The following is a 17,628-nucleotide window of genomic DNA, read 5'->3' on the forward strand; positions in this document are numbered from 1 at the left end:
CTGCCTCTGCAGCACTCCTTAACCCCTCCCCCCTCTCAGTTGTGTCATAACCACACAGTGTGTCCGCTTTGCATAGCCACTGGGCATGTCCACATGGCACGTCCAATATAAACTTGCATACCCACTTTGCATTATCTGCTAGGCATATCAATGGAGCATGTCCACGGTCAGCTTTGCATATTTATGTGTAATGGCTGCGTATGGATGTGTGTGGATGTGGATTTTCAGGTGCCGCGCTGCGGTGTAAGTGCGCTCGTTCTCCGCTCGTGCTTTTGGAAGGCGTGCTCACACCCTGCGGGGGCTCCCTTATTAAAAAGCGGGCGTTCCCGGACAGATTGCCCATATCGTAAATGGAAATCGTCGTCGTTGCAGTTAAAATTAAGCTGTGTTCAGCGGTTCTGTTTGCAGTGGCGCTCCCCGCGGTCTATAATCCGCGATGTCGGCCCGTTGCCACGCAGGGCAGCACGTGATTGGCTGGAGTGTCACCCGGTGAGGGTTTTAATTCGACGGGGCGCTTGCTGTCTGCATGCGGTTGTTGCAGCGTAGCTCCTTGTCGCTAAAGAACGGCTTCTCAGTCGCGTGCTTGTCTGTGTGAGTGGGCTCTCTGACGCGCTCTGTGCTTGGATCTCTTCCAGGGACGTGGAACTGCCAGGTGTGCCGGCCGAAGGGACCGCAGCGAGGGCTGCTGCACAGGCGAGCCGCGCAGATCAAGCGCCGATACGCCCGGCCCCGAGGAAGGCCCCGAAATACCGCCAAACAACAGACAACGTACGCATGCTACCGCTAGCCCACGCAAACACATACAAACAGCACACAACGTACGCATGCTACCGCTAGCCCATGCAAACACATACAAACAGCACACAACGTACGCATGCTACCGCTAGCCCATGCAAACACATACAAACAACACACGACGTACGCATGCTACCGCTAGCCCATGCAAACACATACAAACAGCACACAACGTACATGCTACCGCTAGCCCATGCAAACAACACACAACGTACATGCTACCGCTAGCCCATGCAAACACATGCAAACAACACACAACGTACATGCTACCGCTAGCCCATGCAAACACATACAAACACACTCAGCCCTTGCTCAGAACATGTTTGAAGTGAACTGATCAGGAGCTCAGGAGTATGTTTTTAGCGCAGAATCGTTATTTTAAGGAAAGCTCATTGGCTTCGAGCGGTTCTTATCAGCCTGCTTATCAACAGACAAGATATCTTTACCCCCTGCGGTCTAATTAAAGCAGATCTTTTTATGCGGCGTCGAGTTTGGGGGGGGGGGAGAAGCCTTGCGTTGTGTGGAATGTGAGACGGCGCAGTTTATCCGCGCGCGGATTTGAACCGCCCGTCAGTTGGCCGCTGCCTCGGGCGTCTTCCTCCTGCGGTCAGGAGAGGCCGCGCCGTGTCGGATTTCCAATATCGCGACCGGCTGCTCTCTGCCTCGGCCCTTTGATCCTCTGAGTGACTGCAGCTCACCGGCGCCTTGTTCCCTTTTATCTCTCTGGCCCCGAAGCCGCGAAGTCGCAAAGGTTTGTATTCGGCTCCTCGACGCCTTACAGAAACCTCTCCGTGATTTCTCTTTCTGTCTCTGCGAGCCGGCCCTGCTGGTAAGCTCCTTCTTTTTTTTTTTTTTTTTTTGGAGCAGCCAGCCTTGGGGCCCCCCCACCCCATCAGTCCAACCCCAACCCCACCGTTGCTTACCAGCACCCCAATTAACCCTTTGAAGTCAGTGTTCTAGAACATTCTGATCACATGCTCGTGATCTCGCACCTTGAAGGGTTAAAGGGGCACCACACTCTTTTTCACTGAGAATGTTATATTTAAGCCACTCCTGCACAAACCCGTGGAGAGTGGTGTCCTGCTGTAAGCTGGTTTTTCCCTCTCCTGGTGTCAGACGCAGACTGGTGTGCTGGAAGGGAGCTGTGGGTTAAACGTAAAGCAAGAGCGGCTTTCAGACTCAGTCCTGGGGATCCTCTGCGTTTGCTGGCTGTCTCCTGCCGTAATTGCAAACTCCGAGTCCTAACGAGCGGTTAATTGTTCTTAATTAGACCCCTTAATGTCGACTTGAAGGAGGATTTTTAGCCACTTAAGGCTGCATTATATGTCAGGAATAGCTCTGCGTGCCACGAAGACTAAAGAATGACGTCCCAGGACTTTTAATCAGTCGCATCTAATGCTTCTATTTTCAGCAATGCGCCGTGTGACAAAGCGGTTACTTACAAGGTTACATGCTTAACATTACATTACATTCTTGAGTTTGCTTTGACTCAATTATAGCCTGACAGGTGAAGTCATTGGGGTCTTGGCCGCTGGACACGTGGTCACCTGGTCACTGAAACGACCCAGTCAGGAATTAAGACTTAATTGGCTGAGCGACCAGCGTACGTGTACGCGGTAGCCCCCCCCCCTCCCCCCCAGGTCTGAGTTAGAGAACCGCTAACACACAGCAAAGGTTTTCGGCTTTAGTTGTTTATATCTGATTATGCACTCCCCATGGTGTGTAATTATTAAATAAATAGGCTTACTGAATGCAGATTGCTTGTAATTAATTCTGAGCCTCAGTTAAGTATTGCAGCAAAGTATTTTTAAGTAACAGTAATAATCTCTGTGCTATTAAAGTGGGTTGAATGAAGTGTTATTTAAATGTTATTGAAATGTTAGTTGTGGCATTGCATCTGCTTTGTAAGTCACTCTGAGTAAGAGCATTTGCTGAATACCAAATTACAACTGTGTTTGTAATTTTTTGCCAATGTTTGGTTTCTCTGCAGGTGTACCGCCAGCGAAGAGGGATCTGTACTGGCACTGGCTAGAAGGGGGCCTGGTAGGAGGCGAAAGATTCTGGCATGTTCTGCAGCCTCGGATGGTCGTTCGGCATCTGTGAATGACCTGAGAAGCAGACTGGGCCCCCACTGGGCGGACAGCGCCCCGAAACTTCCCCCCAACAGGTCCCATTCGCCCTCCTCCGCAGCGCCTCCTTTTAACAAGAAAACCAAAGGTCTGATCGACGGGCTGTCCAAGTTTTTCACCCCCTCGCCCGTGGGCCGCCGGTCCCGGGGCGAAGCGGAGGAGCTCCCAAAGCACCGTCGGCCGCGGAACCACGGCCTCCACAAGCGGCCCGGCGCGTACCCCTCCGCCAAAACAGCGCCGGACTCCGCCCAAACGCTCGCCCCTCCGCCTCACGCGCCCCACGGTCCTGGCCCTGCCCCCCTCCACGGGTCCCCGAAATCCGCCCCCGCTCACTCCCCCCTCAGCTCCTCCAGCCAATCCAGCGTGCCGTCCTTCGGCGGTTTCCCCGGCAACAACCAGCTCAAAGGCCTGTTCGACGGGCTCTCCCACATCTTCACCACTCAGGCGCAGTCTCGGAAGAAGGGCCTCCCCAGCTACGCCCCGCCCAAACGGGGGCGGCGCCCGGCGGACCTGTCTTCCGCGCCCAAGCCCCACCCCCAGCACCGCGAGGGCAGGCTCGTGCCCCACCCCGCCTCCACCTGCGGGTGGAGCTTGCCGAGGGGCCGCCCCTTTAAAGGGGCGGTGCACTTCAAGCGGGCCCCGTTCCTGAGAAAGTTCCGGGCGCTCGGCAGGCTGAAGTGCAGAGCAGGCCCTCCAAGGGGGACCCCCACTCCCGGGAAGGGCGTCGCCCCGGCCGCCGGAAGAATTAAACCCGAGCAGGACGACGGTAAGCGCCGTGTCCCCGCTTCTGTTCTGAGCGCAAACCTTCTCACATTAGTTAGTCCCTGCCATTTCCCCCCCATTTTATTTTGTTTTTCTGAAGCTTGCTGAGAGGACATGCTATGGAAAATCAGCTGCACAGATTTGTGTTTGTTTTTTTGTTTCTATGGGTTATTAACATCTTGAACATTTGTCAAGAAAATGTGTATTTGATTTTATCCTTCCTTGCATTTTAATGCCACAGAGATGGGAAGCGGTAAGGGTGCATAACTGTTTGTACTATCTGCTACTGTCCTGCCCAAACTACGCCCCCCCACATCACTGTTCCCTCAAGCCCACCCATTCCACAGTCTGCTGCTCTCTTTGCTGTTTATCTTGGCCCTGCCCCTCTGCCCTCTGCGCGCCTCCCCTTGCTGTTTATCTTGACCCCGCCCACTCTGCCCTCTCTGCTGCTCCTGCTGCTGTTCTGCTTGGCCCCGCCCACTCTGCACTCTCTGCTGCTCCTGCTGCTGCTCATCTTGGCCCTGCCCACTCCGCACCCTCTGCTGCTCCCTCTGCTGTTCAGCTTGGCCCTGCCCACTCCACACTCTCTGCTGCTCTCTCTGCTCTTTAGCTTGGCCCCGCCCACTCTGCACTCTCTGCTGCTCCTGCTGCTGTTTAGCTTGGCCCCGCCCACTCCGCACTCTCTGCAGCTCCTGCTGCTGTTCAGCTTGGCCCCGCCCACTCCGCACTCTCTGCAGCTCTCTCTGCTGTTCAGCTTGGCCCCGCCCACTCCGCACTCTCTGCAGCTCCTCTGCGTTCGGGCTCCGACTCCGCTGCTCTGTGTTCAGCTTGGCCCCTCCCACTCCGCACTCTCTGCAGCTCTCTCTGCTGTTCAGCTTGGCCCCTCCCACTCCGCACTCTCTGCAGCTCTCACTGCTGTTCAGCTGTCTGTCAGAACCCCGCCCTTCGCTCGTTGTCCGTGCCAACTCTCGGCTGCCGGCTGCCGCGCCTACTTCATCGATTTTGTGACCAACCGCAATGAATCATTTTTGAATGTTTTTTTTCTCCCCCCCCAAAGCTTTCCTGTTTAATCCACTTTCAGTTTTTTATCAGGTTAGAAAAGGATGTTTCTGACAGCTGACAAGTGTGGATTTATGGCTTAAATAAGCCAGTTTGGGACTGAGTTCTGATTAATTGCTGTATGTGAACTCACACATTTGTCTCTGCAAAGGTCATTGGAATTATTTATGCTCAGTCGGCTGTAATGAGAAGTTGGGATGTCTGGTACCTTTCATGTTTTTTTTAAATATTGATGGAAATATTGATGTTACACAAATCCAGCTGGTGGTCTGGGGATTTTCAGCATCCCACAGTAGGAGGTCGAAAGGACCGTGAAGATGAAGGAACTTTGACCACTGTGACATTCTGTGAAGTGCTGCACCGTTCCGGTCGGCTTATAGGCGCCTGTCTGCCTGTGCTCTCCAGCGTCCTCTCTGAATCTGCCACTAAATGATGAGACACTGCTGCTCAGTATGAGGAGTGAAAATGAGCCTGACCCCGTTACATGGTGGCTGACTCATTTAACTCAGCCATTTAACTAATGACTCACAGAGTCACTTGCCTCCTTTAATAGCTTTTTGTTTACTGTTTCCTCCAGAATTACGCCTTTTTAATTTAACTGTTTCTACTGCTTATTGCCTTTCGTTAATTTCTGTGATCAACCGCATCGCATTTGGAAAACTTATCACATTTGTAACGGCCAATTCAGAGGCCGTTTCACGAGGGCTGCTGGGTGGCTCATCCTGTTAAAGCACTGTTCTAGTGCATGGATGGCCCCACGGTCCGATAACGATTCTGTACCGTGCCAGTGCTAACTGCGACCGGCGTGCCCTACAGGCGACGCGCAATCAATCCTAGCGTCGCTTAGGAAACGGGAGAGTTTCGGTCCGCCGGGACTCCTGGTGGACGCTCAGGTGCTTGCAGGTTCTCCTGTTGAGCTGCACGTGACCTGTCTTCCTCTGACTCCTGGACCGCAGTGTGATGAGAAGTAGCAGCTGACATCACGTGCTTTGGAGGAGAGCACATGCCTGTCTGCGCCCTTCCGAATCGACAGCGGAGGTTGCAGGGAGCATTTTAACATGCATGTGGTCGGCCATTCCTAGTTGGGGGGGGTGGGGGGGGTAGGGGGGGGAGGCATTGAACAAAAAAAAACGAGGCTAGTTCCCTTTATGGTAGTGGTAGTAACAGAAGTGGAACATACAGTTCTGTTTAGACACGTTATTTTTCATACACTGGGAATTGGAGGAGTGCTCATACATTATTGAGTGATAAATCAATATACCATGTAGCTGGTATGTAGTGGCATTCCCTTGTCCATGGAAGGATTTGTTTTTGATGAGAGCTAATGCCTCCTTTTCCTGATAGTACTTGATTCATTCCACCACGAGAAATGGCCCCTTTGGCTTCAGCTAACTCTCAGAAGCAGCTCAATGAATCACCAGAGGATGGCTTTTAAACGGTATCTGTTTACTTTATTCTCATATATAATTCTCGGGGGAGTTTGTAGGGTGTATTTATGGTTTCACAGTTGCGTCTCGGTTGGTATTTGGAGTCCTGCTGGAATTTACACCGCAGCCCGCATTTATTATGTTCATTTTATTTTTTATTTTTGCAGGATTTAAATGCTTGGGTTCAAAGAGCGATTGTCTCCGCGAATCGTCTTTTATTTTTATTTTTTTCTGCGGCTTAGCGGGTTGTGTTCGTGCACGGCATTGTGGGTTTTCTTTGTGTCCGTGCACTGCATTGTGGGTTTTCTTTGTGTTCGTGCACTGCATTGTGGGTTTTCTTTGTGTCCGTGCGCTGCATTGTGGGTTTTCTTTGTGATCGGAACAGACGAGGGCGAGCTGAAGCAGGAGGGCGGGGCCTTGAGGAGCGTCGTGCCGGACGGAGTGACACCTGAAGATCAGGAGGTGTTCAGGAAAACTCAGCAGCTCTGCGCTCAGGTAAGCCGTTTGTCTTTACGTGCATCCTTAGGAGGTCAGTCTTAGGCCTGTCTTACGTACAGTGCATCCTTAGGAGATACGTCTTAGGCCGGGCTCTACTCTACGTAAATCCTCAGGAGATCAGTCTTAGGCCTGGCTTTACTCTACGTGCATCCCTAAGGAGATCAGTCTTGGGCCGGGCTCTACTCTACGTGCATCCCTAAGGAGATCAGTCTTAGGCTTGGTTTTACTCTACGTACATCCTTGGGAGTTCGGTCTTAGGCCTGGCTTTACTCTACGAACTTTGGATAAGGCTTGAATTGTGTATATACGACCTCAGGCAAAGTAAATGAAAAGAAAAGCCTTATTGGAAGTATCTTGCCTGATCACGGGCTGAAATGGTTAGTAGTAATAGTAAGTCCTCTTCTCACAATATTGATTACAGTGGGCGTTTATAAGCTGTTTTCCACCATAAACCTTTTGCATGCCCATATGTGCTCCCACATCAATACACTTTTCCTGGATGCGTTTTATTTATTTTTATTTTTTTCCCCGTAGAAAATGGGAGGTGTGAACGGTGCCGATTCTGGGCGGTATCCGGCTGTTATCCAGATTGGAAAGTATGAGATACAGACGTGGTATTCCTCGCCTTACCCACCCGAATATTCAAGGTAAGGGCCCCGACCCCGCATCGCACTTCCGTATCATCAAATTAATATCGAGCGGGTTTAATTGATGAATGCTTGCGTCCGATACGGCTACGAACAGTGGCTAGGTTGTTGTGTGAGATCCGTTATGCAGAAATGCTACGCTGACACTGTTGCGCTGTCCCTCTCGCAGACTGGAGAGGCTTTACCTGTGCGAGTTCTGCCTGAAGTACATAAGGAGCCGGAACATCCTGCACAGTCACTCGAAGAAGTGCGGGTGGTTTCACCCGCCGGCCAATGAGATTTACCGCAAGGGCGACCTCTCCGTGTTTGAGGTCAGTTCAGCCGGCGTGAGGCGGACGCTCATTTCCACCGTTCATCTCCGCCATCAGACCTTTGAGCTGTGCTCTTATCTTCCATTTAGCACAAACCAGGCTTATTGGAATGCCTGCTGTACATAGAAATGAATCACCAGTTAACACCCAAATGAGAGATCAGAACACCTGCTGCTTGAACTGTTTGGGGAAAAATATCCTTGCACAAATTTTTTGTTTTGAACGTCCTCTCTCTGATCTCTGCAATTAATGTGTTTTAGTACACCTTAAATTCTCTGGTCATTAGCTAAGTGGCTTCGCTTGAAATGGCAGCTCACAAGATTGATGACCAACTTCGGTTATTGCTTATGTTTAAAAATGCACATTTGTGTGTGATTGTGACTGCAAAATGACACCAGACCAAAAAAAAGTACAACTTTGTTTGTCCTCTCACCATTTAGGTGGATGGGAATGCCAGTAAAATATTTTGCCAAAACCTCTGCTTGCTGGCTAAGCTTTTTCTGGACCACAAGACCCTGTACTACGACGTGGATCCCTTCCTCTTCTACATTCTTACGAAAAATGACGAGAAGGGCTGTCACCTGGTGGGGTACTTCTCAAAGGTACGGCCGTTTCCTCAAGTGTCTGCCATCACTGAGCGAGTGACTTACTTTAATAATGCTTGAGAGGAGAAACCTGGTTAGCTTCAACAACAAAAACAATTGCAGTAGCACGTAACCTACACTGAATACAAACAATAAAGCAACACGTAACATTCATAACGTTGTGGACAGGGCTGAAAGAAATGTGCAGTAGTTTTTGAGAAGCAGAAGGGGGGGGGTGCTGTGAGTGGGCAACTTTCGCATTGCGTTTGAACAACCATCTCTCCTCCCTCCCTCCCCCCTCCTCCCCCCCCCCCAGGAAAAACTTTGCCAGCAGAAGTACAACGTCTCCTGCATAATGATCATGCCTCAGTACCAAAGGCAGGGATTCGGAAGGTTCCTCATCGACTTCAGTAAGTCGCTCGGCTCGTCTCCGAGGTTCACGACGCGCTTGCCTTTGCGCAGACGCGCTTGCAGACTGCTATTAATAACAAACAGCGGGTGGGTCATATCAGAACCCGCACCGCAGGAGCACCTGAAGCCGTTTGTGTGTTCTTCCCGTACGAAAACACTTCCACTGCGACCTGAGAATTAATCGAGCGCAGGTTTTTCTCGATTTCCGTGCAGGACTGCTAGGCATCTCAGTTTTTTTTTTTTTTGCTTTATCAGGCCGCACTAATTTCCCAGGTTATACAGGATCGTGCTCTTCTGTGCTCCCCGCTGTTTTAGGGTTTTGCTGTTGGCCTTTATGGGGTGCAAGCTTTTCCCCCACTGTGGGGCGGGGGGTGTTTTAAGGGTCCTGGCTTGTGTTTGGTGGCGCTGTAATGAAGAGGAAATGTCAGCGACATAGTATCTTCAAAGGCACGGAGTCGCAGAGCCGGTGGTGACTGGAGGCTGAACAGCATCCTGGGCCTTCAGGAGCTGCTTTGGGGCGGTCCTGTTTGGATCGCATGTCTTTCTGGCTTTGTTGATTCTGTGCATGTGTTTTTCAAAAAAAAAGTAAAGTTTCATTTATTTTGTGGAAACATTACATTACTACAGTTATAATTTATTGATTTATTTTTTTCTTTGTTTGCATAATGGTTGTATGGTGTTTTATGGTGTGCACACTTCTGAACTTAAAGCAGACACTGCAGTGTTCACCTTGGGGTGTTGGGGGGGGGGGGTGGTGACTGGGCAATAAATTTGTTAACTGGGTTGGTGTCCTGACTAAGCAGGGAATTTGTCCGGCTCTCATTCTCCTCCGACTGCACATCCATGAACGGTCATACCTGCCGTGTCCGTCCGAAAACACGTACAGTACGGTGTTGTTACGGAGTGTAGCACAGTGGGTAAGGAACTGGGCTTGTAACCGAAAGGTCGCAGGTTCGATTCCCGGGTGAGGACACTGCCGTTGTACCCTTGAGCAAGGTACTTAACCTGCATTGCTTCAGTATATATCCAGCTGTATAAATGGATACAATGTAAAATGCTATGTAAAAGTTGTGTAAGTCGCTCTGGATAAGAGCGTCTGCTAAATGCCTGTAATGTAATGTAATGTAATGTTACGGTGTCAGCGATGAACCAGCACTGAGCTGCTGCTGAAGCACGCGCGAGGTCAACCTGTGACCGTCTTCGGTCGACGGCGGTTCTGTCCATCGTCCCAGCCGAACGGACGCGCTCGAAGCCCAGAAGGCGCTTCCTTTTTAAATCCGGGCGTCTCATCACATCCCAAACGCTTCATTCTTATCTCCGCCCCGCGGCGGCTAACCTGAAAGGCTAATGCGAGGGAGCGGGCTGGCATGGGGGCCGCTAATTGAGTGGTACCCGCGCTAAAGTGCCTCCTCAGGACGCCGCTGTGCGCGGGGGGGGGGGTTCGTGCTGGCGGGCAGATTTATTTCTTGCGCGTTCTGCTTGCCAAGCGGCTTTAATGGCAGCGCGGCGATTGCAGATGGCATCTTCACACAAGCGCCGCGTTTGTGTAAAAAAAAAAAAGAAAAAACGCTTGGAGGAAGTCCATGGAAAAAGCTTAAATGCAAGATGTGTACTGGAGGTGTGTGTGCGTAGGGGAGGGTAGGTGGGGGTATTATGTACCCCCTCCCCCAATTACACAACTGTGGACTTGTCCAAAGTACTGTCACGCGCCTTTTCTGACCGCTACGCAACTGATTTCGTAACTGTCACCGAGCCGCTTCTGTCAGGTTATTCTGAGCGTCTGCTCTCCTGCTTTCCCTTTTCCCCCCCCCCTCTTCCCGTGTAAGCCACCTCCAGCTCCCTTCCCAGCATGCAGTGTGACATCTGACAGGAGGTTGGAGCACTGAGGAATAGATTGTTTCACATTTTTCTTTTAATGTACTTTCAAGGTGAATCCGAGCTGTTTTTCATTCCCTAGTCTGTAACCTGGCCTACATTTACACTAATAATGTGTATGAGTGTCCGTAAGGCGTTTTTGTTTTTATTTTTTTGGCATTGTATAGTGGAAACATTAATGTGGAAACGTTGACTCTTGGAGTATGGTGTATGTGTATATATTTAAATGCTTTGCTAAAGGTTTTGTCTGTGGATTATTATTTGTGTGTGTGCTTTATTTTTTTATTATTGATGTGTGTATTTTGTTTGTGTGTGTGGCATATTGTTTGTGGTTTATTCTTTGTGTGTGGTTTATTATTTATGTGTGTGTGGTTTATTTGTGTTTGTGTATTATTTGATTTATTATTTGTGTAAGTGGTTTGTTTGTGTGTGGTTTATTATTTGTGTGTAGTTTGTTTGTGTGTGGTTTATTATCTGTGTGTGTGTGTGTCGTGTGTGTTGTTTGTTATTTACGTGTGGTGTGCTTGTTGCCAGGTTACCTGCTCTCCAGGCGGGAGGGGCAGCCGGGGTCCCCGGAGAAGCCCCTGTCGGACCTGGGCCGGCTGTCGTACTGGGCCTACTGGAGGAGCGTGATCCTGGAGTACCTGCACCGCTGCCCCGCGCGGCGCGTCAGCATCAGGGCCGTCAGCAGGGCCACGGGGATGTGTCCCCACGACATCGCCTCCACCCTGCAGCAGCTCGGCATGGTCCACACGCAGGAGGGCAGGTCAGTCCCGGGAGAGCGGGGCGGGACACTACTGCACAACGCAGCTCAGCATAGCACTGTACAGCAAGGCACAGCACAGCGCAGCTCGCCATAGCACAGTACAGCACAACAGTACAGCACAACTCAGCATAGCACTGTACAGCACAGCACAGCTCGCCATAGAACACTGTACAGCATGGCGCAGCACAGCACAGCTAGGCATAGCACTGCATGTCACAGCACAGTACTAAACAGCACAGCACAACTCACCTTAGCACCGCATGGCATAGTATGGCGCAATACAGCACAGCTCTGCATGGCACAGTACAGCACTGCAAAACAGAACTGGGCATAGCACAGTACCTCACAGAACAGGTCAGTACAGCACAGGATGGCATCACACAACATAGCTCAGCATAGTAAAGCGCAGCACATTATGCACAGCATAATACAGCCTAGCACAGCCCAGCACAGTTCCGTAATGTGCAGCCCCTTTTTTGAGTTTATTCTCTGCCTGTGCTCATCCTTACCCGCCCCCTCGCGGCTGTTTTGTGCACAAGTGTTTTTGTTTGAGAGGACAGAGTCTCTGTCCCTTTCCACTTAAGTGTCGTCACGAGTTCCATCAGCTCGTGTTACAGAAATGAGACGCTGCCTCTCCGGACCGCCTGAGTACTTCACAGGGATATCCTGCCCTGCCTGCTTCACAGTTCCTCAAGGCTGCGTTTTAATGGCTACTACTGACTGAGATTAGAGGAGTTTAAAGGAGTCCAACGCTGACTCGCTCTTAACTCTTGGTTTCGTTTTAGCGTGCTAAATCATCCCGGTATATTTATGACTACAAAAGCCTTTCCTAAACATTCTGACACCGGTTACCGCCGGCGCCCGTCGGCTGTCCGTTTGAAACGGAGCAGATTCAGGCGCTCCGCGCTGCCGGCGAATGGGAGAAGGGGCGCCGCTGCGCTACGCTACGCTTGTGCTGATTGGCTGTCGCCGGCAGGTTGGTGGTCGTGCGCAGGGACGGGCTGATCCGGAGGCACGTGGAGAAGCTGCGGGAGCGGCCTCGGGCGCACGAGGTGGACCCGGCCTGCCTGCGGTGGACTCCGCCCGCTCGCCCCAAGGCCCCGCCCCCGGAGGCGGAGCTTGGAGAAGACTCCGAGGTGAGTTACCCCTCTATCCCTCATCTGGGCTGAAATGATTAGAGTAGAGACCGCGAGCACAATGTGTCTGCAAGATTCAGGTAAAGAGCAGATTTTGTGAGTACCCCCCCCCTCAGCTGGAGGATGAGGACCTGGGTATTCCATAAGTGCTCACAAGAAGAGATTCTGCACTACTGAACAGCTGATAGCAGGAGAGAATGTTCAGCATCAGCAGGGAAGCCAAATACTGGAGGCTCCAAACATTTAGTATGACAGTAATTATTTCCCATTTTATCTAGAAAATGACATCCCATAATATGAATCCTGTGGCGGCCAGCGTTGCTTGTAGTGGAGACCGGGCTTCAGTTCTGCACTCAGAATGCACTTCTCTGCAGTGTTCAGCTCGAGACTTTTTCATGTTGGTGCCTGTTTGCTTTATTTGGTGGCAAATGGACGGTTTATCTGATAATATCCAGATTTACTTCTGGCCAGTAACATCTACACCTTTTAAGGTAGTTTTCCTTGGAATTATGGGTATATCTCTACCAGGGTCAAAATCAGGTGGCATCTCAACCAAAGATGCTTATCAGCTGTGGAACTAAAACATTATATCATTTATGTTATATCCTAGGCTAGGATGCCCAAGGACATTCTGCATTTAATAAAAATGTTCAACTCGCTCGCTAACTCGCCAGCTAAGTATGACTGTTAGCTCATTTATGACAACAGGTTAAATGTGGCACGGGATCTTCTTCGTCATCGTCACCTTGTCCCCAGGTCGCATCAGCGGCACTGCAGCTGTTGCGTGTTTAAATGACATCTATCCCCTGTGCGTGACGCTTCTGACACGTTTTATTATTGTCAACGCCGGTCACGTCTTTTTTGCCGCCGCGGCTCCATGCCGGAATAACCCCGTCTACACAATCTTCTATTTCAGAACAAAAAAAAATATGTAGCGATATTGTATTTTTTTATTTGTTTTTTATTCTCCTGCGGTTCACGTTCCTGGTAAAGACGCATTAGCATAAGCACAAGTCCAGCCCGTCCTGCAGCCCAGGCACGGACAGGCACGATAAAGTCGCTGGGTGATGAATCATCATCGTGTCTGTTGACACTGGAGATAATTGCTTATACAAACACGGGAGATTTATTCAACAGACAGGACGATGATGTATTGCTCTTCTTCAAAAACAGTAATGGAATGTAAATGTTAAGTTGCCGTCGCGGACATCTTAAATCTCAGCCTGCGGAGTGGTATCTTCGTTCTGCTTTTCATACGTAAAGAGTCGAGTCGTATGGTGTTCAGGCGTTCAGATACGGGCATTTTTCTGCAGGTTATTTTTAGGGATGCCCGTCGGAGTATTTACTTTTGCGAGTTCAAGCTATGTCACCGTGTCTGGGCCAGTGCGTTTTCAGCCTGAGCAGGCACACGAAGCAGCACCGAATAGCCAGACTCAATTTACCGCTCCACCGAAAGCCGTCAGTGTCCCGTGTAATTTCAGTCATTTTGCTTCGATAAATGGCGTCATTTTACAAAATATTTTATGAACTATTTCTGTGAGATCAAAAGCTAATAAAAGGTTTAATCAGCCAGCTGGAATCCATTTTGAATCCGATTTTGATATTTTAGTGCTGTGATATTCTAGTGAATGAGAGTGGGTTGTACATGTCAATGTGAAAGTTACCTGCACTGAATTCCAGTATTGTGTTAAGTTGGGTGAAAGGCCAACAATTTCAGAAGAAGTAGATTCTGCACTGCTGTTGCGTGAAAAGATTACTTTTTGTTACATTTTCTTTGCTTTGCTGAACATGTGGAATTGAATGTTTTTGCCCCTGGTGTACCATGTTTCGGTATGTGTGCCGGTGTGTCGTGTGTGTGGAGTTGTTGTTGTTGTTGGGTCTGTGTGTCGTGTTATTGGTGTGTCTGTGTGTCATGTGTTTGCATTGGTTGTTGCTGTTGTTGTTGTTGTCATTGTTGTTGTTTGGTCTGTATGTCTGTGCTGTCCACGGCGGTCTGTCATTGGTGACGGTGTGAAGTTCCCCTTTGTGGATTAATGGGGGTTATCCGTGTAACCACAGGCCCAGCACTGGGACGCCCACCCTCGGCCTCTCTCCAAGGCCCCGTGCAAGAACTCGTACCGCAGGTCCCTGCTTCGCTACCCCGCCGTCACCGAGGGTTACGCTCACAGCAGCGAGGAGAGCAGCGGGGACGAGGACGAGGGCGGGGTCCGCGCCGGCTCCGCCCCCACGCCCACCAAGTCCCCGAGCATTCTGGGGGTCAGGAGAAAGGTGAGGCTTACCGCTCCACACACACACACACACCTCCCCACACACACGCGGCTCCACACACACATCTCCACACACACGCGCAGCTCCACACACGCACGGTTACACACACACACACACACACACACACACACACACACACACAGCTCCACACACGCACGGTTACACACACACACACACACACACGCGGCTCCACACACACACACGCGGCTCCACACACACACGGCTACACGCACACACACACGGTGCCACTCACACACGCCCAGCTGTCCTTTCCCACAAACCGGCTCCTTCCCGGAGATCCTCTGTCCAATCACTGTCCTTGGACCTCCACTGTAGAACCTGATTGCCAAGTAAATACCGAAATAGCTGGTCAACTGAATAAATTAATTGGCCTCAACGCTAAAATGATTTAGTCATTATAACTGAAAAAGGAAAAAAATGAGCAAGACCAGTGAATACTTGAACAGATTAAGTTGCCATATGCAAATTGCTCAATTAACTTAATTCCGCAAAACCATTTATGATGTAGGGTGGACGGAGCCTGGCTGGTGGTTAAGCATTTGATTGGTTGATCAGTCCTTGCGCGTAAATGATGTCGCACATCAATTCTGTCAAGAAAGCCAGTAACATGCCATCCGTATATCAGTATTAAAATGACTGCCTCGCTTGTCGCCCGTGTTTTTTAAACAGTGAGTGCGGTGTTTGCTGTCCCGCTCATAATTTCCAGTGCGGTGTCATAGCCAAACAGATTTGTGGTGCCGTTTCCATGCGAGTCCTCATGTCTGTTGATTACCCTGCGATTTATGTCCCTTCCGTCATTATTTTTGTGTTGCTGACCTTCTCTGGCCAGCGACAGGCGCATTCCCCCTTTCTCTTTTTTTATGAGCGGTGACAGCTGCCTTATTAGCCCGTCTGGGGGAGAACTGCAGCGCTGCTGTAATGTGCGTTTATACGAGCGTGCTTAGGAGCGTGCGGGGTCCTTGGATCGATGGGTCGCCCTGTGGTCAAAACCGCAGGTCACGGGCAGTCCTGGCGCCCCTCCGTCCCGTTACCGAGAGCCCTTTTCACTTCAGTACACAGTCTGGCTGTCTGCCCAACTTTAGACAGCTATGGAGAAATGGAGAGGGGCTTTAAAAGTCCTTTTTAAAAATCCTTTATTAGTCACCGCCATCTTGTGGTCACACGTGATATTGCAGCAGCGTTTCCGCCCAGGCTCTTTTTTTTGCCTGAAAACGCTGGCGACTTCAGACGTCTAATTCCCCCTCGCGGCAGTTTATTCAGCGAGCTCACGGAGGGTTTTACAAGCAGTCGTGTTAATGTCACAAAGGAATGTGTAATCTTCATCGCGCCTTGTGCCAGAGTCGCTAGACTGCAGTTTAAGGAGATGTGCTGTTTGCTCTCGAGCAGCTCAGTTGTGGTCAGGAGCAGAGCTCTGTGAGGATTACTTGGGCGGTGTGGTGTATATTATGGGCTGTGCTTTTATATTTTATGAAGTGGTATGTACAAAATGTGGCTACACTGCCCTCTTGTTTAAACTCACTTAGCATTGTAGATGACTGCCTTGTTCAAAGTCTGGTTTTTAACCTGTCGGGCTGTTAAATGTCACTGATTAAAAAACAATGGTATTTACTAGCTGAAATCTCCATTAATTGAATTGTCAACATACGGTCGTCTGGCAGTCGGAGGGTTGCCGGTTCGATCCCCCGCCTCGAAGTGTCCCCTGAGTAAGACACCTAACCCCTAATTGCTCCCAGCGAGCTGATGGGTACCTTACATGGCAGCCTTTCACCGTTGGTGTGTGAGTGTGTGTGTGTGTATGAATGGGTGAACGAGAGGCATCGATTGTACGGCACTTTGGATAAGAGCGCTGTATAAATGCAGTCCATTCACCGTTTACATACATTGTGGTAGCCGTTGTTATTTAAATAGGCTACTTGTTTTCCGGCTGTCTGTTCATCTTCAGCCGCTAATTGCCAGTAATGAAAGCGGTGCTAATTGGGATCTCAGGAGGCCCGAAGACAGTCGATCACTGTGTCTGGCTTCTTTTAGGCTGTTTTTGTTTTTGCTCTGTGCAGCGAACGCTGCTGACTCTCCCGCATCTTAGTCTTCAGAAGCAGTGCTGTGACATGCCCCTTTCTACTTGATCCTTTTTAATCGATGGAAAGATGAGACTGGGAAGGCTTCAATTAATATGATACAGTTCAGTCTGTAATTCAGAGGTTCTGCTGTACTGTACTTAATATTTTGACCATAGCACTCTAATGTACTGGGAAGGTGTTTGAAGCTCTGTTGTGTTGTCTGTGTACTGGGTTGTTTGTGACCTGTGTTGTCTGAACCTATATTGTTAGTATTGTGTTGTTTGTAGTCTGTATTGTGTGACCGCATGTTTTTATTTTAACTGTGGTGAAGCCAAAGGCAAATTTTCACAAAAGGCAACAATAGAGTATCAATCTATCTATCTACTATGTTTCAGATTTTGCTAGGATTATAATTGAAAATTAATTGACCATAATCATAATCTTTCCTTCAGCGCTCACCGGTCCTCAAGCGGAAAAGGGGTCGGAAACGAAAGCGGGTCAACAGCAGCGTCACCACGGAGACCATTTCGGAGACGACGGAGGTGCTGGACGAGCCGTTCGAGAACTCCGAGGACGAGAGCCCCGCGTTCCCGCCGAAGGGCCCGGGCGGGGGCGGACTGTTCCGGAGAGCCGGCAAGCGCCGGCAGGGCTGGCACAGGTCCGCCAGCGACCAGAACACCGACAATCACAACCACAGAGACCTTGACTATCAGAACGAAACCGGAGAGAAGGATGCAATTAAAGGTAATCTGGTCTGCTCTTAAATGTGTTTACTCCACGAAGATGTGCAGGGAGACCTTAGTCAGCACGGTGAATTTGGTCTTAGGGTGGGGTATGCTACATTTAGGTGGGGGGGGGGGGATATGCTACATTTAGATTATG

At 50.1% G+C, this 17,628-nt stretch overlaps 1 protein-coding gene across 3 annotated transcripts in view; it reads left to right on the top strand.

The window, feature by feature from the left end:
- The window catches only part of LOC135245315 (histone acetyltransferase KAT6B-like), a 48,395-nt gene that overhangs the window by 26,797 nt on the left and 3,970 nt on the right, over window positions 1-17,628 (top strand). For all 3 annotated transcript variants that reach the window (XM_064318308.1, XM_064318309.1, XM_064318307.1), the window contains 11 exons: window positions 636-768; window positions 2,786-3,690; window positions 6,558-6,667; window positions 7,205-7,317; window positions 7,487-7,628; window positions 8,069-8,230; window positions 8,529-8,622; window positions 11,033-11,264; window positions 12,241-12,400; window positions 14,459-14,668; window positions 17,199-17,490. In XM_064318308.1, the coding sequence (XP_064174378.1) occupies window positions 636-768; window positions 2,786-3,690; window positions 6,558-6,667; window positions 7,205-7,317; window positions 7,487-7,628; window positions 8,069-8,230; window positions 8,529-8,622; window positions 11,033-11,264; window positions 12,241-12,400; window positions 14,459-14,668; window positions 17,199-17,490 (2,553 nt within the window). The remainder of the gene's footprint in view (window positions 1-635; window positions 769-2,785; window positions 3,691-6,557; window positions 6,668-7,204; window positions 7,318-7,486; window positions 7,629-8,068; window positions 8,231-8,528; window positions 8,623-11,032; window positions 11,265-12,240; window positions 12,401-14,458; window positions 14,669-17,198; window positions 17,491-17,628) is intronic.

The sequence above is a fragment of the Anguilla rostrata genome, chromosome 18 (assembly GCF_018555375.3).
Source record: "Anguilla rostrata isolate EN2019 chromosome 18, ASM1855537v3, whole genome shotgun sequence".
Lineage (NCBI taxonomy): Eukaryota > Metazoa > Chordata > Actinopteri > Anguilliformes > Anguillidae > Anguilla > Anguilla rostrata.